This window comes from Halichondria panicea, chromosome 11, assembly GCF_963675165.1.
Source record: "Halichondria panicea chromosome 11, odHalPani1.1, whole genome shotgun sequence".
NCBI classification, from domain to species: Eukaryota; Metazoa; Porifera; class Demospongiae; order Suberitida; family Halichondriidae; genus Halichondria; species Halichondria panicea.
The window spans coordinates 1,095,937-1,114,810 of record NC_087387.1 but is presented as its reverse complement, the minus strand read 5'-3'; the positions used below and the strand labels follow the sequence as shown (position 1 = coordinate 1,114,810).

At 43.8% G+C, this 18,874-nt stretch overlaps 4 protein-coding genes and 2 long non-coding RNA genes across 9 annotated transcripts in view; 4 read left to right on the top strand and 2 right to left on the bottom strand.

Moving 5' to 3' along the window:
- The first annotated feature begins 504 nt into the window (after positions 1–504).
- Positions 505–2,732, top strand: LOC135343568 (tripartite motif-containing protein 3-like). The gene has a single exon (XM_064540542.1). The coding sequence runs from the start codon at positions 517–519 to the stop codon at positions 2,674–2,676; it is 2,160 nt and encodes a 719-aa protein (XP_064396612.1). The 5' UTR covers positions 505–516; the 3' UTR covers positions 2,677–2,732.
- A 119-nt stretch (positions 2,733–2,851) lies between these two features.
- Positions 2,852–8,635, top strand: LOC135343561 (E3 ubiquitin-protein ligase TRIM71-like). Of its 2 annotated transcripts, XM_064540531.1 has the most exons (5): positions 2,852–3,618; positions 3,891–4,013; positions 4,255–4,447; positions 4,657–6,161; positions 6,274–8,635. In XM_064540531.1, the coding sequence occupies exon 5, from the start codon at positions 6,296–6,298 to the stop codon at positions 8,390–8,392; it is 2,097 nt and encodes a 698-aa protein (XP_064396601.1). In that variant the 5' UTR covers positions 2,852–3,618; positions 3,891–4,013; positions 4,255–4,447; positions 4,657–6,161; positions 6,274–6,295; the 3' UTR covers positions 8,393–8,635. The 2 variants fall into 2 exon arrangements, with proteins under 2 accessions (XP_064396601.1, XP_064396600.1); XM_064540530.1 differs by having other exon boundaries at positions 4,657–8,635.
- Positions 8,535–9,678, bottom strand: LOC135343609 (uncharacterized). The gene is made up of 2 exons (XR_010397202.1): positions 9,331–9,678; positions 8,535–8,817 (listed from the first exon to the last, which is right to left on the bottom strand). It is a non-coding gene; the product is annotated as an uncharacterized LOC135343609 (long non-coding RNA).
- Positions 9,679–9,718: 40 nt separating this feature from the next.
- LOC135343553 (E3 ubiquitin-protein ligase TRIM71-like) lies at positions 9,719–12,626 on the top strand. The gene is made up of 2 exons (XM_064540521.1): positions 9,719–10,129; positions 10,306–12,626. The coding sequence occupies exon 2, from the start codon at positions 10,319–10,321 to the stop codon at positions 12,518–12,520; it is 2,202 nt and encodes a 733-aa protein (XP_064396591.1). The 5' UTR covers positions 9,719–10,129; positions 10,306–10,318; the 3' UTR covers positions 12,521–12,626.
- A 105-nt stretch (positions 12,627–12,731) lies between these two features.
- LOC135343604 (uncharacterized) lies at positions 12,732–14,789 on the bottom strand. The gene is made up of 3 exons (XR_010397199.1): positions 14,717–14,789; positions 14,306–14,349; positions 12,732–13,547 (listed from the first exon to the last, which is right to left on the bottom strand). It is a non-coding gene; the product is annotated as an uncharacterized LOC135343604 (long non-coding RNA).
- Positions 14,790–14,823: 34 nt separating this feature from the next.
- LOC135343560 (DNA replication licensing factor MCM6-like) overlaps positions 14,824–18,874 on the top strand; it is a 58,838-nt gene continuing 54,787 nt past the window's right edge. Inside the window, exons 1-2 of one of the 3 annotated variants that reach the window (XR_010397194.1) lie at positions 14,824–14,895; positions 15,047–18,226. The gene's annotated coding sequence lies outside the window, so the exon portion shown is untranslated. Of the gene's footprint in view, positions 14,900–15,046; positions 18,227–18,874 lie in introns of those variants that run through there. The other 2 variants (XR_010397195.1, XM_064540529.1) reach the window with 2 other exon arrangements.

Sequence of the window (18,874 nt, the reverse complement as noted above, 5' to 3'; positions counted from 1 at the left end):
ATAGAAGCATCCCTAGCCTCCTACAAGGCCTCCATTCAGTGTGGCTTGGGATCAAGGCATCTCATGCCCAGTGCTCAGGGAGATATAGATGTTACTACCAAGTTGTGTAGAATTGTTGTACATACATGTACTTTCATATTGAAGAAAGTGTGGGCCAGTGTTGAAACAAAAAAGTGGGCGTATCTGGTCAGATTTATAACATTGTGTAATGGGCGTAGCATGTACCAGTACAAGGTACATGCAAAACAAAGGCTTGTAATTGTTGAAATTAAAGGATCTAGGAAATTTTTATAAATAGTAGGTAAGTTTTTTCGGGTACCCGTTTTTTCAACTAGCTGCAGAGGTCTAGCTTAGCTTGACCTAATTGATCACTTAGTGCAAAACTATTATTCACAGATTCAACATTCTTGTATACTCAATTTCTAGCGAAGTTACAGTATTTAATTTTATATTTATAGAATAGTTTCATGCTTTTATAAATGTTGTACAAATGCATTCCCCAGATCTTAACTAACGATGGCCGAAGGACCTGATCCAGTTGTTGCTGATCTCGAGCAAGAAGTGACCTGTGGCATCTGTCATGACCGCTACCAGGAGCCAAAGCTGCTCCCTTGTTGTCACTACTACTGCAAGCAATGTATCCTCACACTCTCCAGTCGCTTCCAACCCAACCAGTCGTTCCCCTGCCCCGACTGTCGTGAGCCCACTCTATTGCCAGACAACAACCCTGACAGACTACCCACTGCGTTCTTCATCAACCGGATGAAAGCACTCCACTCGAGGATGGAGAAAGCCCACGGAAAGTTGGAGACCACCTGTGAAATGTGCTCTGGGGGAAAGGCCACTGCATTCTGCCGACAGTGTGTCAGTTTTATCTGTGACGATTGTGTGAAGTCTCATAAAATGAAAGTATTTGCCGGACATGCCATCTCCACTCTGGATGAGCTCAAACAGGGCGGAGTGAAAGAACTAACATTCGAAAGCCCATCACCCCCAAAATGCGAGGATCACGAGGAACTAAAAAAGATTTTCTGCTTCGATTGCAACAAGCTCATCTGTCGAGACTGTATCGTTATTGAACACGCTGGACACAATTACGAATTTGTAAAAAAAGCCGTCCCCGCAACTCGCAAAAAGCTGACGGAGCACCTCTCCCCACTCAAGAACCTACTGCCTGATCTGAGCACAGCTGTGAATCAAGTGAAAGGAATTAAACAGAAGATTCAGGCCCAGAAAGAACTGACAGAGAGACAAGTGAATGCCAAGTTCCAGGAGCTACACGATATTCTCGATCGATGCAAGGTCCGTGTTTTACGAGAATCTTCTGCTTTGGCTGATTCAAAGATGGAGAAGCTGGCGGCTCAAGAGAAGGGTCTGGACCTGTCCCTGGGCACTGCTCAGAGTTTGATTGACTTTGTAGAGCGTACACTGGAGAATGCAAGTGATGAAGAACTGATTACGATGCAAGAGCAGGTGGTGAGTCGAATCGATGCCGAGGTGGTGAAGCGAGGGAAGGAAGCAGCCAATCCTGATCCAGTGGAGAAAGATGATTTTGGAGTCGAAGTGTTTGTTTGTGAGGATCTCAAGAAGTTGTGTGAGAACAATGTTGTATTTTATCCTTCTGTGAGGGGTGATGGTGTGAAGATGGCTGAAGTTGACAAATGTGCAAATCTGAATGTCTATATCAGTTCAAAACAAGGCAAACCACAAGCAGTACTGAAATCGCTAGTTGATCAATCGACCCAACAATTGCAAGCAGTGCCTGTGAGGGGTGGAGTGTACAGCGTTGAGTACACCCCTAGGGTACGTGGTCAACACCACCTCCTGATCTCAGTGGACGATCAGCCTATCCCAGGAAGCCCCTTCTCTGTGTTCGTCAAAATACCCCCTACCAAGCTGGACAAACCAGTGAGGGTGATAAGAGGAATCAACAACCCTCAATATATGGTATTCAACTCATCAGAAGAACTGATTGTAACTGACTATAGCGGTGATGTTTTTGTGTTTGACAAGAAAGGAGAACGAATTCGAAGCATCAGCAAATCAAAGCATGAGTTTGGCGGTATCTCTGGTGTGGCAGTAGACAAGAAGGACAACATCTATGTCTGTGATAGCGGCAAACACTGTGTGTACAAGTTCAACAAAAGAGGAGATCTGCTGAAGAGGTTTGGGACGAAGGGAAGTGGTCCAAAGGAACTCAACTGGCCTCGAGGGATAGCAGTCGCTGGTGATCAAGTGTTTGTGTGCGATCGAGCTAATCACAGAGTCCAAGTGTTGACGACAGAGCTGGAGCCAGTCAAGCAGATTGGTTCAAAGGGATCTGGTAATGGACATTTTAACCTCCCACAGGATGTTGCAGTGGACAATGAACAAATGGTGTATGTCATTGACTATTATAATAATCGTGTTCAAGTGCTCACTATGGATGGTCGGTTTATTCGCTCGATTGGAAAGAAAGGAAATGGACAAGGAGATCTGTCTCGCCCTTTTGGTGTATGTGTCACTGGTTTTGTTTATGTTATTGACGATGGTAACAGGCGTGTGTCAGTGTTCACTAAAGACGGTCAGTTTGTCACATCATTTGGTAATGGTCATATCACTGATCTTTATGGAGTAGCTGTGGACAGTGATGGTTTTGTGTATGTGCGCAGTCATGAATCTGTTGTTATATTTTAGTTATTATTTGTGTGTGTGGGCAGTAGCAATCTGTGTTTTATTTATGTAATAATTTACTTTTGATTGAGAAGCAGTTAGTTCTACTGATGATCTTTACCTGCCTGCTGCCTATTTTGGGAAAGATCATTTGTGATTCGATTGTGTTATGAGGATCTTTACCATCTTATTACAAGTGAAAATGGACAAGTACCTAGCACACTCTGTATCTGAAGCTGCATCAGTTGCATGGACCCATTATACAACTACAGAGAGAGCAGAGCCACTGCTTGCAAGACTCCACTATCAATCAGATCTCAATAACCTCACTAAAAGTGACAATCTCAATGAACAAGATGAAGTACCGGTACCCACTGATGACCAACCAAGCTCTGAAGATGGACAATTTGATCTCTACACGGCCCAGTCCCTAGTTTGTGAGCTCAACAAACAGGTGATGATGTCTCAAGCATTAGCAGCAGAAGCCACGTTCATTACACAGCAAGCTACATTTGAGGTACATGAGCAGCCCCTCCCCCCAGAGGATGAAGCCAGAGAAATGCCCTGAAAATATTACGATAGAAACTGTTGTATCATAAGACACCACACGGCAGCAAAGTGATGAAGTCATAGCAACGCAAGACAACTCTCTGCAGTATTTGGCCGAATGTATGGTTGGAAAATTGCCGTGTGCTTGTGCTGCCGAGACAAGGTTCACAGAGGTCACCAGTAGAGTACATCCAATGGACACCACTATAGACGAACCTTCACCCAAAGATCCTACAATGGATACGGTATTATTGTCCGACACAAGGAGACCAATTGTCAACGATGTCATTGCAAGTACTGCAGGTGAACAGTCCTGACCGTGTCTGGATACAGCTGGCTGAGTACCCAGAGCATGACCTGGAGGAGCTATCAGTTGCCATGACCACCAGTGACCCCAACACTATGAGCAGAGGCGAGGTCAGTCAAACTACCTTGGCCCTATCATTTTATTATTCAAGACATTAATATTGTCCCTTTGTAGATAATTTATTGTCCATTAAATTTAGTGCATTGAATTTAGTTGGTGTAGAAAAGTAAGTTTGGGGACGACAGTTCATTGTCAACTAGTGTGCTTAAATGTGTCAGAGGTTTCTCTGTATATAAGGTACATGTTGTGAGAGGCAGAAGAGTTACATGTTGCTTTGAGTATGTACATTCATGGATGGCTTTTTATACGGAACATTCTGCAGTTGATGGTTGGACTGTATTGTGCTGTGCTTGTGAGTGTTGGAGGCACTCAAGAGAGAGAAGAGGATGGCTTCTACAGGAGAGCTAGAGTGACAGAGGTCAATCGACCACACTACATTGGACAGGTGAGTGGGTGTGCCTGTTGCTCAATAGAGCCACTTATAGCCATTATCCTTCAACATCCTCTTCCATAGTCTATAAACTGTGTAGCCTGAATAGACTGAATTTCTAGGCACTTCTAAATAATTGCTTCTAAAATTACAAATGACAATACTCGGGGGAAGCTACATTATATAGACAAACATGATTGCACAATCATTTGATCATTTGCTTGTTATCTCCCCACCTGTGTGTATACAACCTCAGGCTCCACTGGAGCTGATAGATTGTGGCTCAACGATGCACAGTGTGTCACTCCTCTACAAGCTCCCCCACGGACTGAGAGTGGGCGTGGTCCCTCCCCACGGCTATTGACGGCCTCTACTCAACATTCAATCACGGAGAGGAATGATTCCCACTGGACAAACAGCTACTATAGAAACACCTACGACACAAAATGGTGAATATAGTGTAGCGAAAGGCTTCTGTGAAGTAGCTGCAGTTTAGAAGGAACTTTTTGTGGTTGCACTTACTTAGTCCCCCCACCGTCTGATAATAAGTGCCTATAAGTAGAACTAAAACTGTAGACTTTGTAAATTGTGTATATACATGTAGTATGTGTTTTATAGTGTGTGCATTTTGTTCATGCTTGCTTAAATGTGACTACAGGTGTTTGCCAAGGTTACCAGGAAACCATCCGGGCTACAAGTTGGTGTCGTCGATATCTACTATGATCGTGTTGGCAAGAACACAGTAACTAACCTGCTCCTCACTAAAGGACTATACCTCAGCTCCACCTCTCTGCTAGCCAAGACCACACCCACACCTTAAACCACCCCCTCACAAGCAGTGACCAATCCCCCACGATCATTACTATTTTGGTTCAGTTACCTACTAAAGAAATCAAAACAATTCATGACCCTCAAAACAGAAACTATTTGTGCACTAAAGAGACATCATCAATGTTAGCTGTACTACAGTGGTTTTCCATACCTTTGCAGGCTATACTCCAAGAGCACTGCAACCACAATGTACTGATTACCTGTCTGTGTTATTTTAGTCCACCCACACATCACAAAAATCAATGATGGGTAAAATACTGGCTATTGCAGACTTTTCACACAACTCAAGGGGTTACTACTCTACTTTCACAGCACTCCTTCTATAATTATAATGCTTGAGGTCAACAAGCTGCTTTCGGAAATATCCAATTTTGAGCCTAGTAAATATAGGCCCTCCGCTCCCTATAGCTATACATACAAGTTTTAGCTCATATCATTTTGCCACAATGAACCAAGCAACAAGTTAGCTGAGCTACCATCAGAGCTACCATCACTTCAGTCAGATAAAATATGAGACACCTGGAACATTTAGCGGCTATTATAATTATTTGGTGAGTGAGCTATTAAAATTTGGCGATTTTTAATTTGACGTCTTAGGCTAATACAGCAATTAGGTCCACTAATTTGGCAGTTTTGAAATTGCCAAATTAAAACCAGTTACAGTTTGCATTTTGCAGGCCATAGCAAGTAATCTTGTTGGCTTGTTACTAACAATCATAACAGAAGCCAACCAAAATACTATATTTACTACATTGTGGTTGCAGTGCTCTTGCAGTATAGCCTGCAAAGGTAAGGAAAACCACTGTAGCACCGACAAACTTGTTTAATGGTGTCAAAGTGTCTACTTGTGAGAAAGGAGATTGTAAGGAAGCTGCCAATTGCTGGTATCAAGATGCCCCTCTGGAGAGAGCCTCGTTAAGCGGGGAGGACTCCTGGTCTAACGAGTCTGATGAGTGCTGTCATAGCGACCGTCGTCTGAGCAGCAAGTCCCTAGTGTTGACAAGTGATTATCATTTGAGAACTGAAAGTTTAACTGAATGATGACTGGACTAGCTATTATTATAGCCTAACTGCAAATATTGTATGACCATAGATATGGTATGACTGTGAAGAAATGTGGGTGTATCTCAGTTACATATTTTCGCGAGTATTAATTTCTGAGTAAAATCGCAAACATTAATTTGTACTAGAAAATGCAATGAATCTCATTAAAACACTATAGCTGGGTGAAACGCTATGAATAACATTAATTTTACAACTTAGAGCAGCCTACTGCTACTTCAGTTCATTGCTTACTTTTACCATATGCCTTAACCCATTTTCTGATTGTAGGTAAGACTTTATACAGTAGCTGCAGAGGTATAGTGAATGTATATAGCATGTATATAGCTAATTATACAAAGTTTATGCCATATTCAACATTCTACACAATTGCATTCTTCAGATCTGAGAAACAATTTCTAACGATGGCCGAAGGACCTGATCCAATTGTTGCTGATCTCGAGCAAGAGGTGACCTGTGGCATCTGCCATGACCGCTACCAGGAGCCAAAGCTGCTCCCTTGTTGTCACTACTACTGCAAGCAATGCATCTTCACACTCTCCAGTCGCTACCGACCCAACCAGCCGTTCCCCTGCCCCGACTGTCGTGAGCCCACTCTATTGCCAGGCAACAACCTAGACAGACTGCCCACTTCATTCGTCATCAACCGGATGAAAGCACTCCACTCGAGAATGGAGAAAGCCCACGGCAAGTTGGAGACCACCTGTGAAATGTGCTCTGGGGGAAAGGCCACTGCATTCTACCGACAGTGTGTCCAGTTCATTTGTGAGGATTGTGTAAGATCTCATCAGCATATGAAAGTGTTTGCTACACATATCGTCTCCACTCTGGACGAGCTCAAACAGGGCGGAGTGAAAGATCTAACATTCGAAAGCCCACTACCCCCAAAATGCGAGGATCATGAGGAGCCAAAGAAGATTTTTTGTTTCGATTGCAATAAGCTCATCTGTCGAGACTGTGTTGTGTTCGATCATTGTGACCACAAGTCAGAGTTAGTTAAGAAAGCTGCCCCCGAAACTCGCAAAAAGCTGACGGAGCACCTCTCCCCACTCAAGAACCTACTGCCTGATCTGAGCACCGCTGTGAATCAAGTGAAAGGAACTAAACAGAAGATCCAGGCCCAGAAAGAACTGACAGAGAGACAAGTGAATGCCAAGTTTCAGGAGCTACACGATATTCTCGATCAATACAAAGTCCGTGTTTTACGAGAATCTTCTGCTTTGGCTAATTCAAAGATGGAGAAGCTGACGGTTCAAGAGAAAGGTCTGGACCTGTCCCTGGGCACTGCTCAGAGTTTAATTGACTTTGTAGAGCGTACACTGGAGAATGCAAGTGATGAAGAACTGATTACGATGCAAGAGCAGGTGGTGAGTCGAATCGATGCCGAGGTAGTGAAGGAAGCAGCCAATTCTGATCCAGTGGAGAAAGATGATTTTGGAGTTGAGGTGTTTGTTTATAAGGGTCTCAAGGAGTTGTGTAAGAACAACGTTATTGTGTATGACGGTACAGTGGATCCAACGAAGTGCACTGTGGAAGGAGATGTAGTTAAAAATGCTGAAATCGATAAACCTGCTTGCTTTTCAATCAATATACACCATCCACGACAATTTTCAAAAGCTAAAGCAACTTTAAAATTGCTAGCTGATCAATCATCTCAACAGCTACAAGCAGTGCCTATGAGGGGTGGAGTGTACAGTGTTGAGTACACCCCTAGGGTACGTGGTCGACACCACCTCCTGATCTCAGTGGACGACCAGCCTATTTCAGGAAGCCCATTCTCTGTGTTCGTCAAAATACCCCCCACCAAGCTGGACAAACCTGTGAGGGTGATAAGAGGAATCAACAACCCTCGGTATATGGCATTCAACTCATCAGAAGAACTGATTGTAACTGACTGGAACGGTGATATTTTGATGTTTGACAAGAAAGGAAAACAAATTCAAAGCATCAGCAAATCAATACATTGGTTTGGCAGTATCTCTCGTGTGGCAGTAGACAAGGAAGACAACATCTATGTCTGTGACAGGTACAAACACTGCGTGTACAAAAGAGGATATCTGCTAAAATGGTTTGGGACGAGGGAAAGTGTTCTAAAAAAACTCTACTACCCTCAAGGGATAGCAGTCGCTGGTGATGAAGTGTTTGTGTGCAATCGAGGGAATTACGGAGTCCAAGTGTTGACGACAGAGCTGGGGCCAGTCAAGCAGATTGATTCAATGGAAACTGGTAATGACCTACCAGAGGACGTTGCGGTGGACAATGAACAAATGGTGTATGTCACTGACTATGGTAATCATCGTGTTCAAGTGCTCACTATGGATGGTCGGTTTATTCGAAAGAAAGGAAATGGACAAGGAGATCTGTCTGACCCTTATGGTGTGTGTGTCAGTAGTTTTCTTTATGTTGCTGAGTATACTAACAAGCGTGTGTCAGTGTTCACTAAAGATGGTCAGTTTGTCACATCATTTGGTAATGGTCATATCACTTCTCTTATGGAGTAGCTGTGGACAGTGAGTGATGGTTTTGTGTATGTGTGCAGAGAAGGATCTGTTGTTATCTTTTAGTGTTTTGTGGTTGTCTTCACTTTGTTACTTACCTTATTTGTGTGTGTGCAGTAGCGTATATCTGTGGTTTTGTAGTCTACCAGTATATATGTGTATATTGTTTATTGATTGAACGAATTTATGAACTTTACGTAAAAGTAATAGCATAACTAAGATGTGAGTCAAATACAGTCAGTGCACTGTTCCACTAGTGCCGTCAGTTGTGCTGCTGTGGTGGGCGTGATGGGTGTGATCTGAGCAGTGTCTGTGTCTGCCAGTACGACTCCCACCTCTGACCAGCGTTGCCATGGGCACCAAGTCAAGTGTGCTGATTGTTAGCGTAGATAGCCTATTCCTCAGATTGGGAGTTGGCAGCTGGTGCTCTGTGTGTGTGTGGGGGGGGGAGAGAGTGTGTGCATGTGGGGGGTAGGAGTCAGTGACAGATATAGCAATAGCCTTGACTCTTCTATCTACAAATACAAATATAGTGCAAGCTCAGCACCATACTTATAGCGAACCCTCACGAAAATACACCCCCATGAAGTACAGCACATATAGCACAATATACCAGCATCAAAATTAATGTGTGTGCATGTGGGCGGTTACAGATACTAGCAATAGCCTTGACTCTTCTAATTAAATGCAAGCTCAGCACAATGTTCAAGGAGGTACAACGGGCGCAGTGCAGCTCAAGCAATTAGCCTGATTACACTCAGCAATAACAACAACATGTGGGCAGATAATCCGAGACTAATTGCTAGAGATGCACCGAGCGTGTCGTACCTCTTCTGCAGTAGCACAGTGCATCAACAATGGTACACAACAATAGTGATTGGAATGCCGAGGTAATGAATATGATGACTGTTATAGCAACACAATCTGGTACATGTACATACCTTGTTTCTCAGTATGCAATGCTACTGAGAACTCGAGGAGCACCCTCTGACAACGTATCCATGACAACAGGCTCCAGCGTATCATAATCAGGACCATCCTCATCATCACTGAACAAATTGTCTTGTGATTCTGCCGTCTCTTCAAACTGAGCTGTCTTCCTCGGTGGAAAATGGCTGAAGATCTCTTCAAAGACGATCCTCTTATCTTTGCCCCTCCATTAGACAGTGGCTCCCTCGCAGTCCCTCTATCAATACTCTCTGTCACTGTGCTAGCTTTGGTGTGGGTTGAGGGAGGATATAGTGTCGGCCGTAAATATCATCATCCAATAATATTATCGTCTCTTGTGGTTTTTTGGATCTGGTGTGAGGGTGGGCGGGCGTTGGTGAAGGTGAAGGTGTGCTGGATGGGGAAGTGGTCTATGCTGACGTAGGAGCTGTTGATGAATGTCTCCTCTTGTGGACTGTGGTGAGGGAGTAGATGGTGTGCAGTGAGTGATTGTTGTCCAGGACACACAGTTTCCTGTAGGGAAGGAACACACACACTCAATTCTATAGCTGGAGCCTGATTGTTTATAGCCAGATAGACTGTACTAAGCAATATGCAGTATGCAAATAAATATAGGTTTTTATCCAATTTGTTTCCATACATGCTCAATGTGGACTCACTTCTTTTGAGACTCTGGAAGAAGTGAATGGATGATGGGAAGAAAAGTGTGGGCGTTGAAACAAAAAAGTGGGCGTATCTGAGATTCATACAAATTAATGTGCTTGAAAGGAACTTCTGATATAGATCTAGTAGGTAAGTTTTTTCAACTAGCTGCAGAGGTCTAGCTTAGCTTGACCTAATTGATCACTTAGTGCAAACTATTATTCACAGATTTAACATTCTAGACTAGTACTCAATTTCTAGCTAGCCAATATTTGCATTAATTAAACATGAGATTAGTTTCATGCTTTTACAAATGCATTCCCCAGATCTGAACTATAAATGATGGCCGAAGGACCTGATCCAGTTGTTGCTGATCTCGAGCAAGAGGTGACCTGTGGTATCTGTCATGACCGCTACCAGAAGCCAAAGCTGCTCCCTTGTTGTCACTACTACTGCAAACAATGCATCCTCACACTCTCCAGTCGCTACCGACCCAACCAGCCGTTCCCCTGCCCCGACTGTCGTGAGCCCACTCTATTGCCAGACAACAACCCAGACAGACTGACCACTGCGTTCTTCATCAACCGGATGAAAGCACTCCACTCGAGGATGGAGAAAGCCCACGGCAAGTTGGAGACTACTTGTGAAATGTGCTCTGGGGGAAAAGCCACTGCATTCTGCCGACAGTGTGTCAATTTCATCTGTGAGGATTGTGTAAGACCTCATCAACGTATGAAAGTGTTTGCTACACATATCGTCTCTACTCTGGAACAGCTCAAACAGGGCGGAGTGAAAGAACTAACATTCGAAAACCCACCACCCCCAAAATGTGAAGATCACGAGGAACTAAAAAAGATTTTCTGTTTCGATTGCAACAAGCTCATCTGTCGAGACTGTATCGTTATTGAACACGCTGGACACAATTACGAATTTGTAAAGAAAGCCGCCCCCGCAACTCGCAAAAAGCTGACAGAGCACCTCTCCCCACTCAAGAACCTACTGCCTGATCTGAGCACCGCTGTGAATCAAGTGAAAGGAACTAAACAGAAGATCCAGGCCCAGAAAGAGCTGACAGAGAGACAAGTGAATGCCAAGTTCCAGGAGCTACACGATATTCTCGATCAATGCAAGGTCCGTGTTTTACGAAAATCTTCTGTTTTAGCTGATTCAAAGATGGAGAAGCTGACGGTTCAAGAGAAGGGTCTGGACCTGTCCCTGGGCACTGCTCAGAGTTTGATTGCCTTTGTAGAGCGTACACTGGAGAATGCAAGTGATGAAGAACTGATTACAATGCAATCGCAGGTGGTGAGTCGAATCGATGCCGAGGTGGTGAAGCGAGGGAAGGAAGCAGCCAATCTTGATCCAGTAGAGAAAGATGATTTTGAAGTCGAAGGGTTTGTTTCTGAGGATCTCAAGAAGTTGTGTGAGAACAACGTTTTTGTGTATGAAGGAAAAGTGGATCCAACAAAGTTCACTGTCGAAGGAAATGGAGCTAGAACTGCTGAAATTAGTACACTTAACAATTTTTCGATTCTTGTGGAATGTAATACACAATTTAAGCATCATACAATACAAGTGGCTCTAAAATCGCTAGTTGAAGAATCATCTCAGCAATTGCAAGCAGTGCCTGTGAGGGATGGAGTGTACAGTGTTGAGTACACCCCTAGGATACGTGGTCGACACCACCTCCTGATCTCAGTGGACAATCAGCCCATCCCAGGAAGCCCCTTCTCTGTGTTTGTCAAAATACCCCCTACGAAGCTGGACAAACCAGTAAGAGTGATAAGAGGAATCAACAACCCTCGGTATATGGCATTCAACTCATCAGAAGAACTGATTGTAACTGATCGAGACAGTGATGTTTTGGTGTTGGACAAGAAAGGAGAACGAATTCGAAGCATCAGCAAATCAAAGCATGGGTTTAGCAATATCTCTGGTGTGGCAGTAGACAAGGAGGACAACATATATGTCTGTGACAACGGCGAAAGTTGTGTGTACAAGTTCAACAAAAGAGAAGATCTACTGAAGAGGTTTGGGACAAGGGGAATTGGTCCAAAGGAACTCAACTGGCCTCGAGGGATAGCAGTCGCTGGTGATCAAGTGTTTGTGTGCGATCAGAACAACCACAGAGTCCAAGTATTAACGACAGAGCGGCTGGTCAAGCAGATTGGTTCAAAGGGAACTGGTAATGGACATTTTAACGGACCAGAGGATATTGCAGTGGACAATGAACAAATGGTGTATGTCACTGACTATAGTAATCATCGTGTTCAAGTGCTCACTATGGGTGGTCGGTTTATTCGCTCGATTGGAAAGAAGGGAAGTGGACAAGGAGATCTGTCTCGCCCTCATGGTGTGTGTGTTACTAGCTTTGTTTATGTTGCTGATTTTGATAACAATCGTGTGTCAGTGTTTACTAAAGACGGTCAGTTTGTCACATCATTTGGTAATGGTCATATCACTTCCCATCTTTATGGAGTAGCTGTGGACAATGATGGTTTTGTGTATGTGTGCAGTGCCGGATCTGTTGTTATCTTTTAGTGGCTGTCTTGCATGACTAGTTTGCATTTCATAATTACTATTAATTTTGTGTGTTGAGTGACAAATCTGTGGTTGTATTATCTTAATTAACCGTTTTCAAATGTGATGTGTACAAAAATTTGAGAATTTAGACTTACGTAAATGAAAATTATAAGCATTAAACAACATGTTGAAGCAGTACATTGTTCCAGTACTAGATTGTGCTTCAGTGTGCATGGTGGCACCGTTGGGCACGACTATGATGGGTGTGGTGACCTGAGCAGTGTCTGTGTCTGTCAGTACGACTGTCACCTCTGACCAGCATTGCCATGGGCACCAAGTCGGGTGTGCTGATTGTTAGCGTATAGATAGCCTCTTCCTCAGATTGGGAGTTGGCAGCTGATGCTGTGTGTGTGTGTGTATGGGGGCCGGGGGGGAATAGGAGTCAGTGACCGATACTAGCAATAGCCTTGACTCTTCTATCTACAAATGTAACTAAATGCAGTGCAAGCTCAGCAAAATGCTGAATATCGTACCCTTGTGAAAATACGCCCATGAAGTACAGAAGCACAATATACACGTATTAACAATGTTATATACTGGAATGCTTTTAATCAGAACCATCCTCATCATTGCTGAGCAAATTGTCTTGTGATTCTGCCGTCTATTCAAATTTAACTGTGCTGTCTCCCTCAGTGGAAAATGGCTGACGATCTCTTCAAACGATCCTCTTCTCTTTGCCCCTCCATTAGACACTGTCTCACTCGCAGTCTCTCTATCAATACTCTCTGTCACTGTGCTAGCTTTGGTGTGGGTTGAGGGGGGGGATATAGTGTCGGCTGTAAATATCATCACATTGAATACTGTCTCTTGTGGTTTGTTGGATGTGGTGTGAGGGTGGGCGTAGGTGAAGGTGAAGGTGTGCTGGATGGGGGAGGAGTGGTCTATGCTGACGTAGGAGCTATTGATGAATGTCTCCTCTTGTGGACTGTGGTCGAGGGAGTAGATGGTGTGCAGTGAGTGACTGTTGTCCAGGACACACAGTTTCCTGTAGGGAAGGAACAAACACTCTATAGCTGGAGGTTGTTAAATGTAAATACTAGCCATACCGTATAATTATTACTACTTCCACAAACGATTATTTGTGAAGGATTAACACACTGTGCATGGGAGAGAAATGTGATCAACCACTTCAATCCAACCAGACAGTGCAATTACAATGTTAGCCTTGACCCCAGGCCGATCCGTCTCCAATTGAACGCTAGGTCGCCTCCTCCTAGCGTTCAATTGGAGACAGATCGGCCTGGGGTCGAGGCTAGAGGAGGCGACCTAGCGTTCAATTGGAGACAGATCGGCCTGGGGGTGAGGCTATTACAATGTGTACATTTAATACAACAGATACATGAATGTGCACAATAACATTGCTAGCAAAACAGAACCACTTTGGAAAATCACTAAGGGGACTCTATATAACTTGCGTACAGTTGGTCCAACAATAATTTTGAAAGCTTAGAGAGTGCACTTTAAGATGATAATAAATTATTATGTTCAGCTCAACATTGTTTATGGAGACTATTTTGCACTTTTCACCCACCTATAGCCCAAGCTTTTTTGTCAAAACAGCCTCAGAAATTACTAATTTTATGCCATCTGAAAGAACTTAACCTTGAGCTAGCCTCGATTCAAGGCCGATTAAATCAGCCTTGAATAGAGGCTAACCTTGAGCTACCATGCAGAAAATCATTAAACAGTTGAAATCGGACAATCTAAACCCAAAATTAATTATAGCCGTCTAATGATACTTACATTGTGGGTGGTAATTGTTACCACTGAACCAGAGAGGCACTGAGCTGCACAGAGAAAGAGAGAGAGAGAGAGAGAGAGAGAGAGAGAGAGAGAGAGAGAGAGAGAGAGAGAGAGAGAGAGAGAGAGAGAGAGAGAGAGAGAGAGAGAGAGAGAGAGAGAGAGAGAGAGAGAGAGAGAGAGAGAGAGAGAGAGAGAGAGAGAGAGAGAGAGGGGGGGGGGGGGGAGCAGTCGGTACCATACAGTCTCTGCAATATTACTAGTGCAAATAGTACCAGCTACAAGTCACAGGAATTGTGATGGAAGGGGAAGGAAAATGGGTTGTGAGTATCTTGAACACTTTTATATCATAAAGATCTACTATGCACATTATTTCAAGGACAGTGGTCATGCATTTGTATTTTATTCACTCACTTCTTCACTTCACTGCTTCCTTGAAGAAAAGTGTGGGTGTTGAAACAAAAAAGTGGGGCATATCTGATCAGATTTATAACATTGTGTAATGGGCGTAGCATGTACCAGTACACGGTACATGCAAAACAACAACTACTGTGCTTCTGAAATTGAAGGATCTAGTATCTAGGAACTTCCGAGTAAGTACGTTTTTTGAACTAGCTGCAGAGGTGTAGCTTTAGCTTGACCTAATGATCACTTTAGCACAATTATTGAACATTCTTGTACTCAATTTCTAGTTGCGAATAGTTTCATACTTTTATAAAATAAATGTACAAATGCATTCCCCAGATCTGAACTAACGATGGCCGAAGGACCTAATCCAGTTGATCCAGTTGTTGCTGATCTCGAGCAAGAGGTGACCTGTGGCATCTGTCATGACCGCTACCAGGAGCCAAAGCTGCTCCCTTGTTGTCACTACTACTGCAAGCAATGCATCCTCACACTCTCCAGTCGCTACCAACCCAACCAGCCGTTCCCTTGCCCCGACTGTCGTGAGCCCACTCTGTTGCCTGACAACAACCCAGACAGACTGCCCACTGCATTCTTCATCAACCGGATGAAAGCACTCCACTCAAGGATGGAGAAAGCTCACGGCAAGTTGGAGACCACCTGTGAAGTGTGCTCTGGGGGAAAGGCCACTGCATTCTGCCGACAGTGTGTCAATTTTATCTGTGAAAAATGTGTAGAATCTCATCAACGTATGAAAGCCGTGTTTGCTACACATATCGTCTCCACTCTGGACGAGCTCAAACAGGGCGGAGTGAAAGAACTAACATTCGAAAACCTACCACCCCCAAAATGTGATGATCACGAAGAACTAAAAAAGATTTTCTGTTTCGATTGCAACAAGCTCATCTGTCGAGACTGTATCGTTATTGAACACGCTGGACACAATTACGAATTTGTAAAGAAAGCCGCCCCCGCAACTCGCAAAAAGCTGACGAAGCACCTCTCCCCACTCAAGAACCTACTGCCTGATCTGAGCACCGCTGTGAATCAAGTGAAAGGAACTAAACAGAAGATTCAGGCCCAGAAAGAACTGACAGAGAGACAAGTGAATGCCAAGTTCCAGGAGCTACACGATATTCTCGATCGATGCAAGGTCCGTGTTTTACGAGAATCTTCTGCTTTGGCTGATTCAAAGATGGAGAAGCTGACGGTTCAAGAGAAGGGTCTGGACCTGTCCCTGGGCACTGCTCAGAGTTTGATTGACTTTGTAGAGCGTACACTGGAGAATGCAAGTGATGAAGAACTGATTACGATGCAAGAGCAGGTGGTGAGTCGAATCGATGCCAAGGTGGTGAAGCAAGGGAAGGAAGCAGCCAATCCTGATCCAGTGGAGAAAGATGATTTTGGAATTGAAGTGTTTGTTTGTGAGAATCTCAAGAAGTTGTGTGAGAACAATGTTATTGTGTATGACGGAAAGCCGATTGTGAAAGGAGACGGTATCAAAACAGCTGAAGTTGACAAATGTTCAAAACTGATATTTTATTGCGGTTCAAAAAGAGGCAAGCCACAACTTCTACTGAAAACGCTATCTGATGACACATCTCAAGAATTGCAAGCAGTGCCTGTGAGGGGTGGAGTGTACAGTGTTGAGTACACCCCTAGGGTACGTGGTCGACACCACCTCCTGATCTCAGTGGACGACCAGCCCATCCCAGGAAGCCCCTTCTCTGTGTTCATCAAAATACCCCCCACCAAGCTAGACAAGCCAGTGAAGGAGATAAAAGGAATCAACATCCCTGTGTATATGGCATTCAACTCATCAGAAGAACTGATTGTAACTGACTTTCTTGGTGATGTTTTGGTGTTTGACAAGAAAGGAAAACAAATTCGAAGCATCAGCAAATCAAAGCATGGGTTTGTCGGTATCTCTGGTGTGGCAGTAGACAAGGAGGACAACATCTATGTCTGTGATAGCGGCAAACACTGTGTGTACAAGTTCAACAAAAGAGGAGACCTACTGAAGAGGTTTGGGACGAAGGGAAGTGGTCCAAAGGAACTCAACTGGCCTCGAGGGATAGCAGTCGCTGGTGATCAATTGTTTGTGTGCGATCGAGAGAATCACAGAGTCCAAGTGTTGACTACAGAGCTGGAGCCAGTCAAGCAGATTGGTTCAAAGGGAACTGGTAATGAGCATTTTAACTGCCCAGAGGATGTTGCAGTGGATAATGAACGAATGGTGTATGTCACTGACTGTCATAATCTTCGTGTTCAAGTGCTCACTATGGATGGTCGGTTTATTCGCTCGATTGGAAAGAAAAGAAGTGGACAAGGAGATCTGTCTTACCCTTATGGTGTGTGTGTCAATGGTTTTGTTTATGTTGTTGAGGATGGTAACAAGCGTGTGTCAGTGTTCACTAAAGACGGCCAGTTTGTCACATCATTTGGTAATGGTCATATCACTAATCTTTATGGAGTAGCTGTGGACAGTGATGGTTTTGTGTATGTGCGCAGTGAAGGATCTGTTGTTATCTTTTAGTGTATTATTATTTTGTGTTTTGGTTGAGGAACTCTTGGTGTTATAATTATCTTGACTTTTGATTGAGAAACAGTTAGCTCTACTGACGATCTTTACTCGCCCACAAAAAATGCTGCCTAATTTGGGAAAGATCGTTTGTGATTGTTATGAGGATCTTTACCATCTCATTTTAGCTAATTTACAAGACAAGGCACACTCTATAGCTAGCTCTCAGCTCTGTATCTGAAGTTGCATCAGTTGCATGGACCCATTATACAACTACAGAGAGAGTAGAGCCACTGCTTGCGAGACTCCACTATCAATCAAATCTCGATAACCTCACTAAAAGTTACAATCTCAATAAACAAGATGAAGTACCCAAGGCCCACTGATGGCCGGCCAAGCTCTGAAGATGTGACATTTGACTTCTACACGGCCCAGTCCCTAGTTTGTAAGCTCAACAACCAAGTGATGATGTCTCAAGCATTAGCAGCAGAAGACACGTTCATTGCACAGCAAGCTAGCTAGCTACATCAAGCTACATTTGAGGTACAAGAGCAGCCCCTCCCCCCAGAGGATGAAGCCAGATAAATGCAAGTCCCCTGAAAATATTACTATAGAAACTATTGTATCACAAAACACCACATGGCAGCAAAGTGATGAAGTCATAGCAACGCAAGACAACTCTCTGCAGTATTTGGCCGAATGTATGATTGGAAAATTGTCGTGTGCTTGTGCTGCCGAGACAAGGTTCACAGAGGTCACTAGTAGAGCACATCCAATGGACACCACTATAGACGAACCTTCACCCAAAGAGCCTACAATGCATACGCTATTATTGTCCGATACAAGGAGACCAATTGTCAACGATGTCATTGCAAGTACTGCAGGTGAACAGTCCTGACCGTGTCTGGATACAGCTGGCTGAGTACCCAGAGCATGACCTGGAGGCGCTATCAATTGCCGTGACCACCAGTGACCCCAACACTGTGAGCAGAGGCGAGGTCAGTCAAACTACCCTGGCCTTATCATTAATTTTTATTATTCAAGACATTAATATTTTTCCCTTTCAATGGCGTAGGAAGATTTTTTGCAAGGGGGGCTCATAGTAGTCTGGCCACGCCCTCCCCAACTTCGTATTCTTGAATTCGAGACTAGGCTTGTAGATCAATCATTATCTCTGTGGTAGATCTATCACTTTACACTTCAGACTTTTGCAACCTAACCCATCATTGAAATAATCACGTAATTTACAGTTTAATAGCTAGCTCAACAGTTGAAGCTAAACATTGCTCTCCAACAAGCGGTGGCTCCAGCCCCTGGAGCCACCCCACTTCCTACGCCACTGCCTTTGTAGATAATTTATTGTCCATGCATTGTAGTTGGTGTAGAAAAGTAAATTTGGGGACAGTGCATTGTCAACTAGTGTGCTTAAATGTATAAGAGGTTGCTCTGTAAATAATGTACATGGGTATGGGAGGCAGAAGAGTTGTTGTATTTAGTCAGTTAGAAAAGTAAATTTGGGGACAGTGCATTGTCAACTGTCAACTAGTGTGCTTAAATGCATCAGAGGTTTCTCTGTACATAAGGTACATAGGTGTGGGAGACAACAGAGTTACATGTTGCTTTCTTTGAGTATGTGTGCATCAGTT

Coding starts and splice junctions, on each gene's coding strand:
- LOC135343553 (XM_064540521.1), top strand. CDS start 10,319: ATGATGGCCGAAGGACCTGATCCAGTTGTTGCTGATCTCGAGCAAGAG.
- LOC135343561 (XM_064540530.1), top strand. CDS start 6,209: ATGTATATAGCTAATTATACAAAGTTTATGCCATATTCAACATTCTAC.
- LOC135343568 (XM_064540542.1), top strand. CDS start 517: ATGGCCGAAGGACCTGATCCAGTTGTTGCTGATCTCGAGCAAGAAGTG.